The sequence below is a fragment of the Sciurus carolinensis genome, chromosome 7 (genome assembly GCF_902686445.1).
Source record: "Sciurus carolinensis chromosome 7, mSciCar1.2, whole genome shotgun sequence".
Taxonomy (NCBI): domain Eukaryota; kingdom Metazoa; phylum Chordata; class Mammalia; order Rodentia; family Sciuridae; genus Sciurus; species Sciurus carolinensis.
This window is the reverse complement of record NC_062219.1, coordinates 81604326-81628586: the sequence shown is the minus strand read 5'-3', so window position 1 is coordinate 81628586 and position 24261 is coordinate 81604326. Positions and strand designations below refer to the sequence as shown.

Genomic DNA, 24261 nt, shown 5'->3' with positions numbered 1-24261 from the left:
ACCTGAAGGTTTTTGGCACCTCAATCTCAGGATGCAGTCACCTCCATCTAGGGACACTGACCCAGGGCCTTGAGGTTCATTACTGAGGTGCCTGCAGGTTTGGTTACACCTGAGGTCTTCCTGCTGGGTGTGCTAGTAGCCACCATCTTGCTGCAGAGGTGGGAGCCAGGCTCTACCCAGTCCCATGAGTCCTGAAGTGCACAGGGGTGGACAGGACTAGCAACAGCAGGTGAAAAGGTAGGATGAGGGTATGAGGGCATCTTGTTCTTGGATCGCCCAGTCAGTGGGTATGGCACCCACCAGGTTCCCAGGGCCCACTCAGTCCAGGACTCACTGGGCCGCAGCACCAGCCCAGTCCCAAACTCCCTTCGCAATCCAGCATCCACTGATCCCCTGGTCCCGCCAGGTCCAGCATCAGTCCAGCACACAACAGAGCACTCTGGCTCCCCAATCCCCAGTCTCCCAACCCCTCCCTTGCCACCAACCTGGCACAGTACTCTCAGTTTTGTAGCTGACCCACAGCTCTCAGCACCTGGTCCTGATCTGCCTAATACAGAATAGCTCTCCATGACAGGGACACAAGTACGGGTGCTCAGCACCCAGGACCACATGGGAGAAAAGTGCCTGTTGTCTTAATAGGAGCTATTTGGCTGAAGGTTGTATATTGCTTGCATTGGGTGCTGTTAATATTGATCTCCCCCTTAAATGCGAGGTACTGAAGATCTCCACGGATGCTATAAGTCTACAGGGTAGAAACTGTACTATGGCAGACCCACACTGCTAGATGTGAAGACACACAAACGACATGAAAAAACAAGGGAACAAAGGGCCCCAAACCAACCAAGAAGCTCCAATAATAGAATCCACTGACAACACAGTAAAAGAAATGTCAGAGAAGGAGTTCAGAATGTACATAGTAAAACTGATGGGTGACACAGGGATGCTGTAAGACGTGAAACCAGAGATTAATTTCAGGAGGTAAAAGAACCCTTCAATAAAGAGAGATTTTGAAAAGAAACCAAGCAGAAATCCTCAAAATGAAGGAATCGATAAACCAAATTAAAAATTCAATGGAAAGTATCACCAACAGACTAGACAACTTGGAAGACAGAACCTCAAGCAACGAAGACAAAATATATAATCTTGAAAGTAGGCCGGACACAGTGACACACACCTGTAATCCCAGTGGCTTGGGAGGCTGAGGCAGGGAATCACAAGTTCAAAGCCAGCCTCAGCAAAAGCAAGGCAATAAGCAGCTCAGTGAGACCTTGTCTCTAAATAAAATACAGAAGAGAGCTGGGGATGTGGCTCAGTGGTTGAGTACCCTTTAGTTCAATCCCTGGCAACCCCATCCAGAAAAAAAAAGGAAATAAAGTTGATCACATAGACAAGATGGTAAGAAACCATGAATAGAACTTCCAAGAATTATGCGATAACATGAAAAAACCAAATTTAAGATTTATTGAGATAGAGGAAAGCACAGAGAAATAAAGGAATGAACAATCATTTCAATGAAATATCAGAAAATTTCCCAAATCTAAAGAATGAAATGGAAAATCAACTACAAGAGGTTTAAGGAACCCCAAATGCACAAAATTACAACAGACCCACACCAAGGCATATTATAATGAAAATGCCTACCATATAAAATAAGGATAGAATTTTAAAAGCTACATCAGAAAAGTATCAGATTATAAAATGGGGGAAAATGATATTTTTATCTCAACTGATTTCTCAACCCAGACCCTCAAATCTAGGAGATCCTAGAGCAACACATACCAAACTGAAAGAAAATGGATGTCAACCAAGAATTGTATATCCACCAAAATTAAGCTTCAGATATGAAGATGAAATAAAACATTCCATGATAAACAAAAGTTAAAAGAATTCACAACTAGAATATTCTCAGCAAAATATTTCACAAAGAGAAAATGAATAAAAAAAAGTGAAAACCAGAAAAGGCAGGAAATACACTAAAGGAAATTTCTGGTTCTAAAATCAGAAATAAACTAAAATGAATGGGAATATAAATCATAGCTCAAAAACAACCCTGAATGTTAATGACCTAAACTCATCAATCAAAAGACACAGACTGGCAGATCGGATTAAAAAAACAAGACCCAACAATACGTGGTCTCCAAGAGACTCACCTCATAGGCAAAGAGATCCATAGACGGAAGGTGAAAGGATGGGAAAAAAAACATCACTCACATGGACCATGTGAACAAGCAGAGGTTTCCATCCTCATATCAGATAAAGTGGACTTCAAGCCAAAGCTAGTCAGAAGGGACAAAGAAGGACGTTTCATACTGCTTAAGGGAATTATGTAACAACAAGACATAACAGTCACAAATATTTATGTCCGAAACAATGGAGCATCTATGTACATCAAACAAATTCTTATCAATTTCAAGAATCGAAGAGATCACAACACAATAATACTGGGTGACTTTTAACACACCTCTCTCACTAATGGATAGATCTTCCAAACAAAAACTAAACAAAGAAACTATAGAACTAAATAATATAATCAATAATTTGGACTTAACAGACATATAGAATTTTTCATCCATCAACAAGCAAATATACTTTCTTTAGCAGCACACGGATCCCTCTCTAATACAGATCATATCTTATGCCACAAAGCAACACTTATCAAATACAAAAAAAAAAAGATACTATCCTGCATTCTATCAGATAATAATGGAAAGAAATTAGAAATCAACAATAAAGTTAAAAATACAAGCTACTCCAACACCTGGAGACTAAATAATATGCTACTGAATGACAAATGAATAGCAGAAGAAATCGGGGATGAAACAAAAAAATACTTAGAGGTAAATGAGAACACCAATACAACATATCAAAATATCTGGGACACTATGAATGCAGTGCTAGGAGGAAAGTTCACTGCATTGAGCTCATTCATTAAAAGAACAGAAAGTCAACAAATAAATGACCTAACAATACATCTAAAAGCCCTAGGAAAAGAAGAACAAATCAACACCAACAGCAGAAGACAGGAAATAATTAAAATCAGAGGTGAAATCAATGAAATTAAAACAAAAGAAACAATTCAAAAAATTGATCAAAAAAAGTTGGTTCTTTGAAAAAATAAATAAAACTGATAAATTCTTAGCTACAGTAACGAAGAGAGAGAAAACTCAAAATACTATAAAAATTTGTGATGAAAAAGGAAATATCACAATGGATACTACTGAAATGCAGAAAATAATTAGAAATTTATACTCCAATACAACAGAAAATCTCAAAGACATCAACAAATTTCTAGAGATATATGACCTACTCTTAAGGTTTGGATGTGAGGTGTCCCCCCAAAGCTCATGTGTGAGACAATGCAAGAAGGTTCAGAGGGAAAATGATTGGGTTATAAGCATCTTAACCCAATCTCTGAATTAATCCTGATAGGATTAACTAAGTGGTAACACTGAAGTGTTAGGGTGTGGCTAGAGGAGGTAGGAATTGGGACATGGCTTATGGGGTATATATTTTGTATCCGGCAAGCCAAGACCTTTCTCTCTGCTGCTTGTCCACCATTTGAGCCACTTCTCCCTGCCACGCTCTTCCGCCATGATGTTCAGCCTTACCTTCAGCCCCAAGGAATGGAGCCTGCTATGGATTGCCACCTCTAAAACCATGAGCTCCCAAATAAACTTTTCCTCATCTATGTTGTGCTGGTCGGGTCCTTTAGTCACAGCATCAAAAAAGCTGACTAAAACACCTACCCAAACTGAATCAGGAGGACACAACTCAAATTTAAACAGATTGATTTCAAGCAATGAAATAGAAGATGCCAACAAAAGCCTACCAACAAAGAAAAGCCCACGACCAGACAAATTCTTAGGCAAATTCTAGAAGACAGAAAGAATTAACACCAATACTTCTCAAGTTATTTCATGAAATAGAAAACGAGGGAGCCCTTCTGAACTCATTCTATGAGGCAAGTGTCACCCTGATACCTAAACCAAAGACAAATCAAGGAAAGAAAACTTCAGACCAATATCCCTGATGAACATAAATGTAAAACTCCTCAATAAAATTCTGGTAAATCACATAAAAAATATATTAAAAGATAGTGCACCACAATCAAGTGGGGTTCATCCCAAGGATGCAAGGTTGGTTTAACATACAGAAATTAATGAACATAATTCATCACACCAATAGACTTAAAGAAAAGAATCATATGACCATCTTAATAGATGCAGAAAAAGCATTTGACAAAATACAGTTCCCCTTCATGTTCAAAACACTACAAAAACTAGGGATAGTAGGAACATACCTCAACAATGTGAAAGCAATCTATGCTAAATCCAATGCCAACATCATTCTAAATGGAAAAACACTGAAAGCATTCCCTCTAAAAAAGTGGAACAAGACAAGGAAGCCCTCTATCACCACTTCTATTCAACATCATCCTAGAAACTCTAGCCAGAGCAATTAGACAAAAGAAATTAAAGGGATATGAATAGGAAAAGAAGAAATCAAACTATCACTACTTGCTGATGACATGATTCTATATTTAGAAGATCCAAAAAAATTCTACCAGATACCTTCTAGAACTAATAAATGAATTCAGCAATACTTTGGATATAAAATCAACACCCATAAATCAAACTCATTCCTATATGCCAGTGATGAATCCACTGAAAGAGAAATTAGGAAAACTAACCCATTCACGATAGTCTGAAAAAAAATAAAATGAGAATCAATCTAACAAAAAAGGTGAAAGACCTCTACAATGAAAATTACAGAACACTAAAGAAACAAATTGAAGACAACCTTAGAAGATGGAAAGATCTCCCATGCTCTTGAATAGGTGTGGGAAGTCATCGATGTTTAGTAGAATCAGGCTTGACTGAGCCATGGGATACAGACTTCTGACTCCCAGGAACTGGCAGTTATAAGAGACTGTTTCAGATAGCCCGGGGTATGTGACACTGTACAGAGTTGGCTCACAGTCTGAGGAAATACTAATTCTCTAAGCAAATGGTTTCCCTAACTCCACCCCATCCTATTCCTCACGGAAGAAGTCCCTCCCAGTCTGGGCTCATTTACCTATAGGACTATAAATAAAGGTACAAGTGGGCTCCTCTATCTTGTTGGAGGCCAGATCTTGGCATGGTCCAATTCATCACACCTCCTTCCATTTGAAAAGATTATTGGCTCTTATGTTTATTTGATTACATAAGTTTCTTGGTAATTAATCGAAAACTGGCACTACCCTCTGACAAAAATTCTTTCTTTCATCCATGCTGGACGTGGAGAACTCCCCACAGATAGGCAGAATTAATAGTGTCAAAATGACCATAGTACCAAAAGCACTATACAAATTTAGTGCAATGCCTATTAAAATCATGATGACATTCTTCATACAAATAGAAAAAGGAATCATGAAATTCATTTGGAACAATAAGAGACCCAGAATAGCCAAAGCAATCCTTAGTTGGAAGAGTGAAGCAGGAGGTATCACAATACCAGACCTTAAACTATACTACAGAGCAATAATAACAAAAACAGCACGGCATTGACACAAAAATAGACAGGTAGACCAATGGTACGGAATAGAAGACACAGAGACAAACCTAAATAAATACAATTTTCTCATACTAGACAAAGGTGCCAAAAATACACGATGGAGAAAAGATAGCCTCTTTAACAGATGGTGCCGGAAAAACTGGAAATCCATATACACTGAACTAAATTAAACCCCTATCTCTCATTGTGCACAAAACTCAAATCAAAGGGATCAAGGACTTAGAAATTAGACCAGAGACCCTCCACCAAACAGAAGAAAAAGTAGGCCCAAATCTTCATAAGATCAGCTTAGGACCAGACTTCCTTAACAAGACCCCCACACCATAAGAAATAAAATCAAGAATCAACAAATAGGATGGATTCAAAATAAAAAGCTTTCTCTCAGCAAAGGAAACAAACAACATGAAGAGAGAGCCTGGAGAATGGGAGAAAATCTTTACCACTCACACCTTAGATATAGCCATTAATCTCCAGGATATATAAAGAATTCAAAAAACTCAACACCAAAAAAATAAAAAACCCGATCAATAAAAGGGCTAAGGGACTGAACAGACACTTCACAAAAGAAACAACTGATCAACAAATATAAGAAATAGTGCTGGGGAGATAGCTCAGTCAGTAGAGTGCTTGCCTTGTAAAGCATAAGGCCCTGGGTTTGATCTCCAGCACCAAAAAAAAAAAAAAAAAAAAAAGAAATAATGTTCATCATCTCTTGCAATTAGAGAAATGCAAATCAAAACTAAGATTTCAGCTCACTCCAGTCAGAATGGCAATTATCAAGAATATAAGCAACCATAAGGGTTGGCAAGAATGTGGAGAAGAACGCTCATACATTGCTAGTGAGACTGCAAATTGGTGCAACCATAACGGAAAGCAGGGTGGAGAGTCCTCAGAAAACTTGAGAATGGAACCACCATTTGACCCTGTTATCCCACTCCTTGGTTTATACCCGAAGGACTTAAAATCAACATACTATAGTGACGTTGTGACATCAATGTTTACAGTAGCTCTACTCATAATAGCCAAACTATTGAACCAACCTAGATGCTTTTCAACAGATGAATGGATAAAGAAATGTGGTATATATGCACAATGGAATATTACTTGACCTTAAAGAAGAATGAAATTATAGCATTAGCCAATAAATGATGGAACTGGAGAATAACATGCTAAGCAAAATAAGCCAATCACACAAATCCAAAGGCAGAATGTTTTCCCTGATATAGGGGTGCTAATTCACAATAAAGTGTGGGGGCTAGGGAAAAATTGAGGTACTTTGCATTAGATAGAGGGGAGTAAGGGAGAGGAGGGGTATGTGGGTAGGAAAGATAGTAGAATGAATTACACATAACTACCCTATGTATGTATATGATTACACAACTGGTGTGATTCTACATCATATACAACCAGAAGAATGAGAAGTTATAATTCCATTTATGTATGATATGTCAAAATGCATTCTACTGTCATGTATAACTAATTAGAACAAAGTTTAATAATGTAAAAAAAAAGAAGACCAAGCATCCACAAAACCTGTATACCTATGGGAGAAGAGCTACAGGCTGAAGGCATAGAAAAACCTATTCAATGAAATAAAAGCAGAAAAATTACCAACTCTTGGGAAACACGTGGACATCCAGGTACAGGAGCCACTTAGAACTGCAAATAGATATGACCAGAAAGAATCTCTCACAATATATTATAGTTACTATGACAAAAAGTACAGATGAAGAAATAAAATTAAAATCTGCAAGACAAATGTACCAAGGCACATTTAAAGGCAAACCCATTAGACAAACACACATTTCTAAGCAGAAACTCTGTAGGCCAGGAGAGCATGGGATAAGGTATTATGAATTCTGAAAGAAAACAAGTGCTAACCAAGAGTGTTATAGTCAGCAAGATTATCTATCCTTCAGAATCAAAGGATTAATAAGGACCTCCCAAGATAAGCCTACACTAAGGGAATTTATGACAAGACCAGCATTAGACAGCAGCAACTGCTACACTCAGAAAAGCAAGAAAGATAAAGACAGTCACAGAGCATAGTAAAGGATATATATAGTCAGAATAGCCATGCAAATGAAAAATAGGAAAGATTCAAAACATTATCAACATAGTAAACTGTCAAACTTCTAAAGAGAAAAACAAGAACATACAATATTTAAAACAACCAGAAGAAAAACAATAAAATGACAACAAGTACATATCTTTCAATAATAACCCTGAATATAAGTGGTTTTAATTCTCCAATTAAAAGATGCAGACTGGGGCTGAGATATAGCTCAATTGGTAGAGTGCTTGCCTAGCATGCACAAGACCCTGGGTTCAATTCCCAGCACCATGAAACAACAACAAAAAAGATGCAGACTTGCTGAATAGATTAAAAAACATGAACAAACAACAAACTCATCTCACCTGCAAATATATATATACACACACTGAAAGTGAAAGGCTAGAAAATAGAATCCCAAGCAAATGGAGTCCAAAAGCAAGCAGGAGTAGTTTTCTTATATCCAACAAAATACACTTTAAGATGAAATCAAGAGACAAAGAAGGTCTTTACATATTAATCAAGGGAACAATTCATCAAGAAGGTATAACGATTATAAATATACATGCACCAAACACTGAAGCACTTAATTTTATAAAATAAACACTACATAAAGGAACAGATTGTTCCCAATACAATAGCGGGTGACTTCTATATGCTAGTCTCACTAATAGATCATCCAGAACAACAACAACAAAAATAACAAAGAAACATCAGAGATAATTATGCTATAAGTCAAATGAACTTAACAGATATCTAAAGAATAGTGCAATCAACAGCTGCAAAATATATTCTTTTCATTAATACATGGAACATTCCCCCAAACAGACCATATATATTAGCTCACAAAGCAAGTCTTAACAAACTCAAAAACTAGAAATAATTTCTGCATCTTATTTGACTACAATGAAATGAATCTAGAAATCAACAAAAGAAATTGCAGAAATGATAGAAATACACAGAGACTCAACACACTACTGAATGAACATTGAGTCATTCAAGAAATCAGAGGGGAGTCAAACCAAAATCAACCCTTGAATCAAACAAAAATAGAAACTCCACATATCAAAACATGTGGGACACAGAAAAAGAAGTATCAAGAAGAAGGTTAAAGTGATGAGTGCTTTGGTGAAAAAACAAGAGATCTCAAATAAGTAACCTAGTCGTGAATGTCAAGATCTTAGGAATACACCAAATCTGAAATCAGTAGAAGGGAATAAATTATAAATGTCAGAGAAATAATAAATAAAAAGAGACCAAAAGAGCAATACAAAGGATCAATTAAACAGAGTTGGTTCTTTCAAAAGATAAACAAAATTGATCAACCTTTGGCAAAACTAATCAAAAGAAAAAGAGACCCAAATAAATAAAGTCAGAGATTAAAAAAAGAGAAAATATTACTTCAGATGCCAATGAAACTCAAAGGATCATTAGGGAATATTGTAAAAATCTCTAGGCTGACAAACTGGAAAATCCAGAGGAAGCCAACAAATTTCTGGACACATGTGACCTACCAAAACTGAACCAAGAGTATATCAACAAAACAACAACAACAAAAACTAAGTATATCAATAACAAGTAATGAGATTGAATTATTAAAAAAAAAAAAAAAAAAAAAAAAACACTCCCAAAGAAGAAAAGTCCAGGACCTTATGAATTCACTGCTAAATCTCATCAGATTTTTTAAAGAACAGCAATGTTCCTCAAACTATTCATAAAATTTTAAAAAAGGAATCCTTTTAAACTCATTCTCTGAAGCCAGTATTACCCTGCTACCAAAAATCGTAAGTACAAAAATAAATAAATAAATAAAAGTACAGACAAGCATCCCTGATGAACAGAGATGTAAAAATGCTCAATAAAATACAAACAGAATTCAATAGCACATATCAAAAACAGCATATGCCATGATCAACTTGGTTTCATTCCAGAGATGTAATGATGATTCAACGTATAATTCAATAAACATAATATAGCACATGAAGAAAATCTAGGAAAAATATCACTTGATGATATCACTTGATGAAAATTATCATCTCAATCAGCATCATCTCAGGGCTAGAAATCGTCTTTAATGAAACTCAACATCCCTCCATGGTAAAACAACTGAATAAATTAGCTATAGAAGGATCCTACCTCAATATAATGAAAGCTATGTATGACTAAATCATAGCCAAAATCATACTGAATGGGGAAAAACAAAGCATTTCCTCTAAGATCAGGAACAAGACAAGGGTGCCCATTCTTACCACTCTTCTTCAATATAGTACTAGAAATTTAGCCAGAGCAATAAAAAAATAAAATGCATAAAAATAGGAAAGAAGGAAGTCAAATAATCCCTGTTTACTGATAAGATTCTATATGTAGAAAATCCTAAACACTTTACCAAAAGACTTTTAGAACTAATAAATTCAGTAAAAGAACAAGATATAAAATCAACATAAAAAAATCAATAGCTTTTCTATACATCAATAATGAACTCACTGAGAAAGAAATCAGGCAAGTAATTCATTCGTAAGTCACAAAACAATAATAATACGTTAATAATATTATATTATTATATAGTGTGTGTATAATAAATAAAAGATAACTTGAAAGTGGGGACTATATAGTGACTAGGAAGGTTACTCGTGGGAGGCGAGTGAGAAGAAAGTATGAGAGAAGGTAGAAGGGAGGGTGGACATGATCAATGTACTGTTATATATATGTATGGAAATATCACAGAGAAATTCATTAATTTGTAAAATTAATGTTAATAAAATATAACTGTATATCATAATTCATACATTTTATATGAAATATAATATAAAAATAAAATTTAGCATCCTATAGGAAAAAAAAGTAAATTATATGGAAAAATAAGTCAGTCTGTTCACATTTGCATAACAGAAACATGATTTATTCTACCTAAATCAGAGTAACTTTTAATACCAAAGGGAAAGAATCCACAATACACTCTTCTTTCCCCTCCTCCCAAATATACCTATGGTTATACAACAACAAAAAAAGGACATGTACATTGCCCCATTATCCAAGTCCCATTCCCTATGACAGGAATTTTAATGGTTTATACTTTTATGCTTACCATAGTCCCCAGTCATCAATGGTTTTGTTTTCCACAGTTTCAGTCACCCATGGTCAACTGAGTCTAAAAATATTAAGCAGCAGATTCCATAAAGAAGTAATTCATCTGTTCTAATTTGCACACCATTGGATTATTCAAGATGGTGGATTAGAGGAAGGCTGCATTTCCATTTGCTCTTTGGCTTGAGATTCAAGCAGCAGGAGTACTGCTTCTCAGCAAGCAGGGAGAAAGAAGGAATTCATTAAAATTCAATGCTGGAAAGAGTCTGAGACTCAGAAATTTGTGGGCATTGAACAAAGTACAATAAAGAGTACATTAGAGCCAAGCTGGTTGCAGTGGTGATAGCAGCACTATTCCCCACAGAGAGGAGGGATAACACAAATACAACAAACCTGGCATAGGAAAACCTGCAGAAAAGAAAAGTAGCCTGCATATAGCAGATTCAGAGGATGTGAAGTAAACTGGTATTTGAAAAGTGCTCTGTTTCTCAACTGGCAAGCAAAGAACTAAAGCTGGGAGCCACCTCGAGGAGGCCATACTGCAGCCTGCTCCTGCAGGAACCTGAGAGCTCATAGCAAATAATGCCATACTTTCCCAGCAAGTGCCTACTGTGTACCTTTCAGAGTACCTAGCAGAACATGATTGAAATAGGTACAGAGAAGATCGTACCTAGAGGGATTCAAATCAGAGGTACAGAAGGGAGTGCAGGGCTGGGGAGATAGCTCAGCTGGTAGAGAGAGTGCTTGCCTCCCAAGCACAAGGCCCTGAGTTCGATCCCCAGTACCGCAAAAAAAAAAAAAAAAAAAAAAAAAGAAGGGAGTGCAATTTACTTTCCCTTTGAGTCTGGCAGTTCATGTGACCAGTTTAAGAGGGTCAAGAAACTGAACAGGTGGGCATGAATTTGGGAGTATGCCTGGAAAGCTGTATTCATGGACACAGAGAAACCCTGACCTGTGAGTAGAATTCTCCAGAGGTTTCTTAGATTCAGACTCCCAGAAGAGATCAGCATCTGCCTAGCCCTAGGGGTGTGTTGATCTAATCTCTCCAGAACAAACACCACCCAATGAAAGCCCAAAGGCCTGATTACTGCTAAACTGCCAGCATTGAAGTTTCCTACTTAAAAACTCACCAGCAGCCCCACCCTGAGAATACACTGATCTGGTCTAACCATACAAACTCCAATCAACAGTTACTTCCCAATCCATCCTACCTTCCTTAGTGAGATGGAAAGCTAAGAGCCATTTCAACCAGCCTTGGTGGTTCAGTGAGCACCACAAAAAGAGGAAGGGTTTAATGACCCTAGATCTTGCTTTAAGGGGAACACAGCCCAAGATGGAAATGGAAATAAAGGTAGTTACGCATAGGTAGTGATAATTCATCCTTGCTGACACTTTCAACCCCTCAGTGGATACAATTCTTTCATTTCTCAGTAAAAATCTTGTGTGTGCGTGTGTGTGTGTGTGTGTGTGTGTGTGTGTGTATTCTTACTGTACAGATTGGTTCATGGATATATATACACATATACATATTTTCTTTCTCATTTTAGCAGTTTCTTTTCTCATTTTTAACACTTTTTATTTAAAATTGTTATTTTTCTTTGCATTGTCTTTTGAACATTAGAATGTTTGTTTTGTTTCTGTTTCTTTCTTTTCTTCTCCCTCTAATAGACAAATTCTTCTGTTCTCTCTCTCTTTTACTTTGTTTCTTTCATTTTTTTCTCCTCCTTATAGTAATCACTTGCTACATCACTTTGCCTTCTCTCTGTTCACAGTTTGAACATTCTAAAATTTCTTTGACCTTCCTGTCACATTTTCTTTTCTCTTAATGAACATGTCTTTAAATCTTTTAGAACTATTTGGTTTATTTAACTCCTTCCCTCACCATTCGTGTAGAACTTATTAGAACTATGGATGGCATAGTTGACACCTTTTACTTTAATACCAGATTTAGTTCACAGTTATCTACTGTGTTTGCTGTCAGTAACTGCTGACCCCCACCAGTCCTGTTTTGGTGGTAATTAATGTTAGGCACCGGGTGTTTATTTTAATGCTGAATATTGTTTACTTTGGTTGTTGCTATTATTTCTCCCTTTTATGTGAGAATGATGGTAACCTATTGGGACACAAGTTCATAGGGTAGAGACCCTGCCTCTGACCTAAACCCAACCAAGAGACAGTGAAACCTTGCTCTACACACAAATTAACCACACTCCAACAATATTTTAATACAAAGAATAAAAGACAAAACCCACAAATTAATGACCAGGTCCAAAGTAAAAGGTTTGGGGCTTCCTAAGGTCTCACTCATGGACATCCACTCGTACAGCAAAAACAAAATTAACACAAAGGTTGTGGATACCACACCTATGAGGGTTCTCAATCTAGATCCCTTTTAGAAGATAGAGTTGTCAGGTAAAGAAAAGCAATTACAGAGGATATAATCCATGTACCCTGCTATATACAACACAAGTGCCAGATCTACAAGAAGGACTGCATTCTTTTGAGACCTACATAAAAAGTGGGAATCCTCAAGCTCTAACAAAATATATACTGTATAAAAATACAGCAAAGAACTAGCAGGGAAACTCCACTATAGAACTCATGTGGAAATATAGCGAAACTTTCACAACAACTTAATACCACTGAACACTTTAGTAAGAGAAGGCTGTGAGTGGAAGAGGAATAAAACCCAACATAGGAATACAATATGAAAAACCAAGGTAACATGATACCTCCTGAAGTTCATAGCTCACCAGTTACTGGCTCCAAAGATACTGAAGAAGAGGAAATATCAGATAAAGAATTTCAAAGAACAATTATAAAAATGATCAATGAATTCCAAGAAAACAGAAAAACTGAATGAATTAAGTCAGTCAGTAAAGGATATGAATGAGAAATTCAATAAGGAGATATGAGATATACAATATATCAAATAAAATGTTCAGTTGAAAGTCTCTCTAATAATAGAGCAGACAATGCTGAAGACAGAATCTCAAAGCTGGAAGAAAACGTAACCACCTTGAACATTCAGTCAGTATCAAAGAAAAGAAAAAAGGAACAAAGACCAAAATATCAAACAACTAGGACAATATTAAGAGGAACAAATTAAAGAATCACTGGAATCAAAGAGGGTTGTGAGATGCAGACTAATGAAATGGATAACCTCTTCAGGATTTCCAAACCTTATGAATGACATGAATATCCAAATACAGAATGCATTAACAACCCTAAATAAATAGACAAGATCAAAAAAGAACTGATTCACAACACATTATAATTAAAAAGCCCAACATAGAGAACAAGGATAGAATTTTAAATGCCTCAGGAGAAAAACATCAAGCAACATTTAGAAGCAAGCCAATCAGAACTACTTCTGCTTTCTTAGCACAAACTCTAAAATCCACAAAGGTTTGGAATGATGTGTTCCAAGTCCTGAAAGAAAATAATTATCAACCAAAATTGCTATATCCAGCAAAGATATCCCCTGAAATCAAAAAGGAAATAAAAACCTTCCAAGATAAGCATAAACGTTTCCTTTTCCATTTAATTTGGAAACTTATATCTCTTCTGATAACTGATCTCTATTTCCCGTTTTGAAACTTCTACTAGTTAAATAATAGACCTCCTCTCTTCATCTTTCTGTTCTATTTTCAAAGAATTTTAACTTGGTTTATCCTCTTAACCATCAGTTTTTAAAAACTGTGCCACTACGCATAGTGGCACATGCCTACAACTCCAGCAACTTGGGAGGCTAAGCCAGAAGGATCACAAGTTCTAGTACAACCTCAGCAACTCAACAAGACCTTGTTCTCAAAATTAAAACTACTAAGGTCTAGAGATACAGTTCAGTGGTAAAGCACCCAAGTCCGATCCCCAGTACCAAAATAAATGAATGAATAAGTAAAACTAAAAATTGTGCTAACACTGTCACTTCAAAGAACTCTCTTGGGCTCAGAGAGTTCATAGAGTGCAAGGACCTGGGTTCAATCCCCAGCATCACAAAAAAACAACAACAACAACAAAAAAAAAAACCAAAAAACTTTCTTTTCTGATTTTAAAATAATTATTTTGTTCTTGGGAAAGGAGGCACAAGTGTTCTTTACAAAGTTTTTCAATTATTCTTCCCTTCCAATTTTCAATCATCCTTTCTCTTTGACCTTTTAAATCCCAAGATTTTGAGATTCTGTTAGATACATCAGACTTTTCCTTTGTTGCAGCTCTCTGATTATTTTTGGACATAGTTTTCTGTTTTAATCTGTTTCTTCCATTATTACTCTCTGCCTCTTTCAGAAACATGTTATTATCCCTTGTCTACTGAAAGTACTGCACTATCCCATAAATGTTTATAGGCTTGTTCTTTTTCTTTTTTATTCTTTTTTTTGCGGTGCTGGGGATTTGAACCCAGGGCCTTGTGCTTGCAAGGCAAGCACTCTACCAACTGAGCTATATCCCCAGCCCTCTTACCCTTTACAATAACCCAATATAAAACATCAATTTTCCAAAGATCACAAAGCTTCTAGTCAATTCATGCACCTATTGGGTCAAGAAAGAAATTAATGAAGATACAGATGACATTTTAGACAACAGGGAAACCAAGAAGAGCAACATACTATAGATTCTTATAAGGCCCAGGTCTGGCTCTTCCATGGAAAAAACAACATTAAAAAATGGTCACAGTAAATTATGCATGTACCTTTATATGGTCCCTAAAAAGAGTACATACTAATTACATGAAAATAGTTCCTTGGACTGCTGTTGTAGCCCAATCAGTGGTACAGCACTTGCCTAGCACATGAGAGGCACTGCATTCCAACCTTAGCACCACATAAAAAAATAAATAAATAAAAGTACTGTGTCCATCTACAACCAAAAATACTTAAAAAAAAAAAAAAGAAAAAGAAAATACTTCCTTAAAGAATAGCCCCAGGAACACTATAGCATATAATCTTATTTTTGCCAAGCTTCTAATTAAGTTCTGTTTTGAAATAAAGTAGGCATTTCTATTCTACATATACTTGTATCATCTCATACTACATTAAAATTATTCATGACATTTAATTAAAAAAGTATTCCTCAGGAAATATGGCAACTCAAATAACTAAGATTTCCTTGAGAATGAAAACTTAGATAAAAATTCACTGTTAAGAAATCAGTTCGTGAAGAAACATTGTTGCCTGGCTGGCAGTGTTCTCAGAAAAACAAACAAGACAAATGAACTAGGTAAATGAAAGACAAGTTAAAGAAAAAAAGACATGGAAGTTTAACCCAAAAGAGGAGAGGAAGAAACAGATAATGACTAGATAAAGCCACTATTAGAACTATAATTACTAATTTTTCTTATACAATATAAAGAAATAAAAACAGTACTATAGCTTAATAAGATTACATAACAATTGAGCACTGGAAAGGACCCTAGGAAATCACTTCTTTCTTTGCAAAAATTAAGGAAACTGAGGCCCAGAAAAACAAAATGACTTATTCAAGGTTACAAGTATATTATCTGAGATCACAGTGCTCACTTAGAAAAACCTGAAATAGACTAAGTTTTCCAACTCTTAGATGAGTCACCCAATCCATATTTCAAAAACAACAATCAGAAGAGTACTACCTCATCATTGAAGCTGCCTCCATCTGTATCTATCCCGTACTCCTTGACCTCTCAACTTAGTAAAATTAAAGAAGTATTTGTTCCTTTTGAAAGTCTTCTCCAATCAAAGACTGTGCTTTCTACAATTGTGCCCTCTCTATGTGATTACTCATATCAACAAAGAATCACTAATGAAGTGGATGTCTGACTGTCCTATAATATTTACAACCCAATTTCTCTATTTTAATTTTCCAATTATTTTTTAAGAGAGTAATCTGTAATCTAACAAGTAATCTCCATCTGGCATTCAACAATTCATTTTTATTTATTTATTTATTTGGGGGGGGTACTGGGGATTGAACTCAAGGGCACTCAACCACTGAGCCACATCCCCTGTCTATTTTGTATTTTATTTAAAGACAGGGTCTCACTGAGTTGCTTAGTACCTTGCTTTTGCTAAGGCTGGCTTTATACTCGTGATCCTCCTGCCTCAGCCTCCTGTGCCACTGGGATTACAGGTGTGGGCCACCATGCCCAGCCTTAACAATTTATTTATTTATTTATTTTGGAACACACTCTTGTCAAGTTTTTATGCCCACCACTCCAATGAAAGTTTTGTCAAGATCATGAATAAGATTCATCTTCCTAAATGCAACAGTCAATTTTCTATGGTATTCCTACTTGATCTCGCAGCAGTGTTTGACCCAACCTACCAATCCCTCTATTAGCTTTTTGTTACTATGACAAAAGACCTAAGAAAATCAACATAGAGAAGGAAGGAAAGGTTTATTTTGGCTCAGTTTCAGAGGTTCCAGTCCACAGTCTGGCTCCATGGTTTGTGGGCTTGTGATGAAGCAGAACATTAAGGCAGGGAATATGTGATGGGGCAAAACTGCTCAACTCATGGTGGCCAGAAAGCAGAGAGAGAGAGAGAGAGAGAGAGAGAGAGCGCCAGAGTCAAGATATACCCTTCAAGGACATGCCCCCCACCCAGTGATCCACCTCTCCCAACTAGTCCCCACTTCCTTAAGTTTCCACCACTTCTCAAGAGTACCAGCAGCTAGGGACCAAGTCAACACATCAGTCTGTGGAAGCCATTGCAGATTCAACCTATAACACCCTCCTTCTTAAAACATTCTCTCTTCTTAGTTTTCATAGCCATCTGCTTTCCCAGTTTTCTTACTGCCCCACTGTTCCTGTTCTCTAAATGCTAGAACACCCAAGGCACCACACACTAGCCCACTTTTCTTTATCTACACACTTAGATCATATCTAAGTCTGACTTTAAGACTGATGTATCCACCATCCTAGTTGACAAATTATTTAACCATCTGTCCCCTTTCCACCCCTACTCTTCCCCATCTCATTAAGTAGCATCTCCATCTACTAAAGTACTCGCGTCACAAACTTAGGATCATGTGGATTTCTTCTTCCCTTGCCTTATACATCCACATCATCCACAAAATCTGATGGTTTAATCTCCAAAATATATTCCATATCTGACTATTTCTTACCATTATTACTGCTAGTGCCCAAGTCTGAGTCACCATCTTTTCTCACTTGCAATTCTGCTATAGCCCCCTGATACTATGCTTTCATGCTTGAATTCCCACAGTCAGTTCTTTGCACAGTAGTCAGAAAAAGCAACTTGAAACAGATATCAGATAGCACTGTTCTCCTGCTTAATACATTTCAATGGGCTCCTAAGGCCCCCAGATTTCTTAAGGTCTACAAATTTGTACAAGATTTAGCACTTGTGCCTCCTCCTCCACTCTTATCTCCTGCCAGTTCTCATATCTGCCTTTTCAGGCAAGCTGGTCTTCTTTTCTGCTTCCAACATGCCAAACCTCTGTACATGCTGCACCCTCTGCCTAGAATTTCAAAGGCAGCTCCTTCCCTTATTCCTTTTGTCAGCCCAAATACTATCTTCTCAAAAACAGCTCCCCTTGCATGTCTATTAAACTGAGTTCATTAACTCTATCCTGCTACTCAATTTTGTTTTCTTCATAGACCTGTAACCACTACGAATCATGTTACATTTATGGTCTTACCCCTCCTACTAAATGTGAGACCCATGCAAACAAAAATCATGTCTATCTAGTTTACCACGATAATGACACCACTACTCATTATTTGTGAAAAGAATAATTATTCTGTAATGCTTTCCCAAACTGAATATCAAGTTCAATTTAATAAAATTTTTTTTTTGTTTTAAAGGAAAATGTTAAATCTTTCCTCTTTCAAAATAACTGCCTAAGACTTACAAAAATCTCTAAAGCTCTTAAAAAGAGAAAAAAGATAGCAAATCAAAGTTTTGCTCAGAACCTCTGCCATCATTAATTTGGAATATTTTTTCTGGACTTTACTTGAGACTTAAGAGGGCTGCAGAAGAATAAATTTTTCCTTCCTTTTACATTAATAATTTCTACTCAACTAATGTAGTTATATTATTAAATGAATGAATTTTTTCTCTGAAAAGAAAAAATTATCTAGCTTAACAGAACACTGAAGATTTATACTGTGTGTGTAGTTCTCCAACTAATTAAACCTAATCCATTGTGACCAAGATTCAATCAGTTACTAATTATTTGTCTGTTTCCCCTATCGATGTGTGGCTGAGTAGTAGTGGGGTAATATAGCTTCTTTACTAAAACTAGGCCAAGAATGTTTCTACAGTAATGCTATAAAACTATTTAATCTAATACTTGTCATTTTTTATCCCAAATAAATTCCTTTAAAAAAAAAAATCCCAAGCAACATCCATTACACCTAACAAGTCAGAAAAAAAAATTACCAAAAATTCCTTCAGTGCTAGAATGTTTCCTTTATATTCAGTCTCAAATAAATCATAAAGTAAATCTGGTTCACATGATTCAAAGAAAGGCTTTTAACTTTTTAGTTTTAAGGGGGAAAACTGCATAAAACAAAGAACTGTTCATTTCTTGACATCCCTGTGCTCAGTTTCTTTTTATGAAACTGTTGCCCGCTACCTTTGCTGTTGACAAAAGAGCTCACCCAAAAGGCAACTCAGTGAGTAAAATGAAAATAAACTAAAAGAAAGATACAAACAAGGAGTTCTCTTTCCCAAAAATCAAAAGGAAGTTTCTACATATGAGATAAAGGCAAAAGCTATATTACTACATTAAAACTATAACTGCTTATTCCACAAAGCAGAGAAGTTCAAGAAACAAATATATATTCCATTTATATATGATTTATCAAAATGCATAAATGCATTCTACTGTCATGTATAATTAGAATAAAAAATTTTAAAAAGCAAAATAAACCAAGTGAAGTTTTCTCATTTCTTTATTTACATGTTCCTTCATATTTATAAACAATTTTTTATCCTACTACATTTACTTGCACAATACCTACTCTTGCTTAAAAATCTAACTAAGTTAAAATAAAACTTTGCAAAACATCTAAAAAATTCTTAAAACTGTGTGTGGATTTTAAGTACAACTTTAAATAGACTCAGTCAGAACATGGTAAATGCTGGATTTAAAATTTAAGGTATTATCAGTTTCTTTAATGGGTCAAATGAAGTAAATGTTCTTACAATCAAATGAAGAAATCACAAAACCTCCCTTCAATCATATCTAAAAGATTTGCTCACAACCTATAAGTGCCAATCACTGAACCACATGTGGAGTGGAAATACCAAAATGAGTAAGATACTTGGCTGCCAAGAGGAGAAAGATGAGGCAACAGTATAAGAACTTATGATGTAAAAGGAAGTATAAGCCATTAAGCAAATACAGAACTAAGATTAGAGGACAGAAAAGATTTTGGGAAGGTTTCCACAGGAAATAATATCTAAATTGAGCCTCAAGGTATTAGTAGAGGTTAAGCATAAGTGTAACTTTAGGGGACGGGTTATAAATTTTAGGGAAATGGGTGTTAAATGGGTGTTTAATGAGGTTAGTAAAAGTAGGAGGTAGGTAAGGGAAGACCTTGTTTCTGTAAGAGGAAGCAGCATATGCAAAAGTTAAAGGCATAAGAAAATAATGGTGTATTACCAAGCTGCAAATAGTTTACAATTTTGTTGTCTAACACTGTAGCTACTAAGTACTTGAAATGTAGTCCATCAATCTTGAGATATGCTATAAATGTAAAATATATGTGGAGTTTTGAAATGCTAGAACATAATAAAGAACTAAAATACCTCCTTAATAATCTTTTCTACATTGATTATAAATTGAAATAATATTTTGGAAATATTGGGTTACATAAAATATATTACTAAAATTAATTTAATCTGTATTTCTCTTTTGGTTACTAAAAATGTGTATATATGGTTCACAATATGTTTTTATTTGGACAATGCTGATTTAAAATAAGCACACTGGCTGGGGGGTGTGGTAAAGTAACAATAAGTGAGACTGTGTCAGGTGGAAGAACTGTATGAAAAACCTCTATGTCATACTAAGGTGTTTGGAAACAAAATTCCTTTAGTAGGATAAAAATGATCAGATCTGGCATTTACGATGATTCATTTCCAAACCAAGAATTAGAGAACAATAAGGATGTTAGATGATGTTTGATGTTTACAGATGTTTGAATTATGGTAGTATAACTATAGTTATAGAGTACAGAATTAATTACAGAAAGGTTTATCAAGTAAAATAAACTAGACTTGGTGATGGGTTAAATATGAAAAATGAAGAGAAGAACTCAAAGGAATTTTAAAGTTTTGATCTTGATAAATTAAGTAAATATAGTACCATTCAACAGATTTGACAGGGAAAGGTGATGAGTTCAACATCAGACATACAGAGTTTGGAATGTCTGTGGAACACATCTATGTGGAAATACCAATAATTACCTATATAAGCTGGATGCTCAAGAGTTTGAGGACAGACACACAAAACTGAGATTGTGTTAATAAAATATACATGATGGAAACTAACTGAGAGGATGAATTCAGTTACGAAAAGTACATGGAGTGAAAAAACAAAAGTCTGAATTATGAGGAAAAACAATAATTAAAAGGTGGGCAAAGAAGACAATCCTACAAAGAAGCTGACGAGAGGAAAACTAGGAGAGAGTGTAGCATCTTTATTACAATGGGCTTCTACTGTATCTTAACAGAACGTTTCTGTATGTTTAACAGATGTGAATTTGACAAAAGAAGAAAAATCTCTTTTCCAAAGGCATCAACTGCATTCTGATTTTTGAAATGACACTTTATCAACTTACAGAATCAAAACAAACTACTACTTCCTATTAGGTTTGGCTAAACTTATACAGTCAGCATGCAACGAACTTCAGTGATACATTTAAAATACTATTATAAAATGCAAATGTGGAACTACGACTGGAAAAATATATAAATTAATCATTCAAAAGAAAGAATGAGAAAGAACTGAAACTTTATGCATGTGTTTACCTTTTTCTATTATGCATATAGTCCCTACCCCCCAAAAATCATTTAAATGAATTTTGATCCCAGAGAAATTTAATCCTAAAGACAAAGGTCACACATAAACTTGTATGTATCCAAGTGTCTTTCCTAAGGAGCGGAGCCCAAATCTTTTATGGACTTTTGGGGGTAGGAAGCATCCCATGACAAAAACAATCAAAACACACTGAGTCAATGCAACCCGATGAATAGCTCACACAAACCAAATCCTTAAAAAAAAAAAAAAAAAAAAAAAAAACACTTTAACAAAACCATTATTTTTCTTCATTTACCTAAGATAAGTACAAAAAACTTGATAAAATTAACCCTCACAACAAATCTATACCTATTTCCAAAAGGAAAAAAAAAATGACGTTAGTACCTTATTACCAATCAATGTCAGTACTTTGTTCCAGGCCACAGTGAAACAAAAGAGGGATTTAAATCCAGGTGAACTGAACCAGTGCTCTTCACCAGTTAAAACAATGTACCCAGGTTCATTCAACACACATAACACAAGGCTGAGTATCCACTCCAACTCACTTACGCCAAAAGGCATAAGTTTTGCTATCTTTATTCCTTTTATACTGTCCCTGAATGATGTTTTAAAAATTCACAACCTAGACAACAGCGCCTTTCCAATCCAATCATGGTTTAATAATAATAAACCTATTATCCCTGAAGTACCAAAAGTCTCCCCCTTCTTGGCACTGTTCCTTCTTTCCCATCTTGAGTCTCTACAGACTCCTGGGTTTTGTTTATTGTTAATAACTTTAGCCACTTCTCTAGATCCGCCAGAACTGTGCTTGCTTTCTTCTCTTCCCGATCCCAACAAATTAACCACTCTTTTCCAACTTTCTCCTAATTTGCCAATTCCCCGTCTGCCAGTCGGCCTCCTCTCAACTCCCTCAGCTGCGGAGTTTATTCCCTGAGGACTTTCTTCTCCCTCAGGTCCCCAAATCCTCCCTCATTCCTAATCCTTTCAACGCCCTTGCTTTAATAATTCCGCTTGCACTCCCATCCACACACGTCGGGTGGCCAGTTTCCCTGCCGCCCAACCCTTCTCTCCTCGCACCCCGTCCTCCCCACTGTCTCCACGCCCACCCCAAAACCCACCCCCAAGCCTCCTCGGTTTTTCGGGAGACCGACGCGGCGTCCCGCCTCCTTGCCTTCCTTTCCTGGACCGAATTCCTAGCCGGGGCCCGGCGTCTGGTCGCCAAAGTGCTGGTGCCAGGGTCCTGTGGAAGCTGCGGGCGGGTGCCGAGGCTGCCGGGGTACGGGAAGTTTGAGCACTGGGAAGGGGCAGGGGCGGGGACCGCGGCTCCGGGGTGGCAGCGGCACGGCGACTTCGGCTCCAGGGTAACGGAGGCGGAGGCCCAGACTGCACCGCGGGATTCCCGCACCCAATGCTGCTTCTCGCCGAGTTCCCATTGGCCTGTCTCTCCAGATGGCCTTTTCTATTGGTTTCAGTGAAACTGGAAGGCGGGGCGACGAATGCGAGAGAACGCGGCTATTGGTCGACCGCTCTAGCAGTGGCAGCCGTGGCGAAGGAGGGTGTACACCCCGAGCTCTTCCAAGCTTGCTGGGCAAGTTGGTCTGTACCCGGCGAAGCGCGACTGCGAAGCTTTTCCCGGCCCTTTGTGATGGGAAAAGGACGCCGGCGGAGGGGAAGATGATTCGTGAAATGAATTGTAAAATTGGCAACTATGTAATTAAAAAGCATTGGAAATCGCTTGGTTTTAAATTATATCAAAAACTTATAAATGGCTCGTACTTCTCGGTCTCTGCTGAAATTCCTGATTTTCAGGAGCATTTGGGTTTGGTATATTAATGTTTCTGTATCAAGGTTTGGGCCTTCGTCAATGATGAACGTGCCTTGAATTTGGCTTGAAAGGGATTTTTAGGTTGTGGAACAGGTTTGCAGAGGAAAGATTTTTGAAATACATTTGCACACACAGCTTTTTAATGGAAATGTACTGAAGTGCGTGTTAGAAGCCTAAGAGCTATATGCTATATTGTCCCCTTTAAACGTCGGCGGTGCATTAAAGAGCATTAGTACAGGAAATAGGGAACGTAAAAAGAAAATCCTCTTTTCTTTAGGGTTTTAAACCTCTCTAAGCCTTCTCTTCAAGAAGATTTAACCCCATATTCTACTTCTTTCGCAGTTCATTTCTCACTGGATTTTTACCTCTATCTGCATAAAATCTAAAAAGAGAGAAAGAAAATCTAATTCTGAAGTGCAAATGAGTTCTAATCAGTCTTCTATTAAATATGGTAATTTCTGTTTCCTGCGTCCCTTCGTTTTTTTCCACCTGTGCACTATTTCAGAGTTTTCATTTTATCCTGTCAATATATTTTGTTTCAAGCTACAGACTAACCCATCTAAACAACACTGTAATTAAATCTAATTTTCTGTATGCACTATGTATCTGTAGAAGATGACCATCAACTGTTAGTGAAAACAAAATGAGCAATCCCTGAAATTGAACTCAAATACTTTTTATCAATTAGTTAATCTATCTGTTAATAGTCTTTGTTAAAATAGCTCGCTGGTTATTATTGACTCTGGTAGTACTA

At 36.5% G+C, this 24261-nt stretch overlaps 2 protein-coding genes across 3 annotated transcripts in view; one reads left to right on the top strand and one right to left on the bottom strand.

The window, feature by feature from the left end:
• Positions 1-23088, bottom strand: part of Lca5 (lebercilin LCA5) — a 72325-nt gene extending 49237 nt beyond the window's left edge. Inside the window, exon 1 of one of the 2 annotated variants that reach the window (XM_047557808.1) lies at positions 22801-23088. The gene's annotated coding sequence lies outside the window, so the exon portion shown is untranslated. Of the gene's footprint in view, positions 1-10694; positions 10850-22800 lie in introns of those variants that run through there. The other variant, XM_047557809.1, reaches the window with a different exon arrangement.
• Positions 20177-23692, top strand: LOC124989259 (uncharacterized). Its single transcript, XM_047559187.1, has 3 exons — positions 20177-20203; positions 22573-22958; positions 23155-23692. Exons 1-3 carry the CDS (start codon positions 20177-20179, stop codon positions 23513-23515), a joined length of 774 nt encoding a protein of 257 aa, XP_047415143.1. The 3' UTR covers positions 23516-23692.
• Positions 23693-24261: the final 569 nt, after the last annotated feature.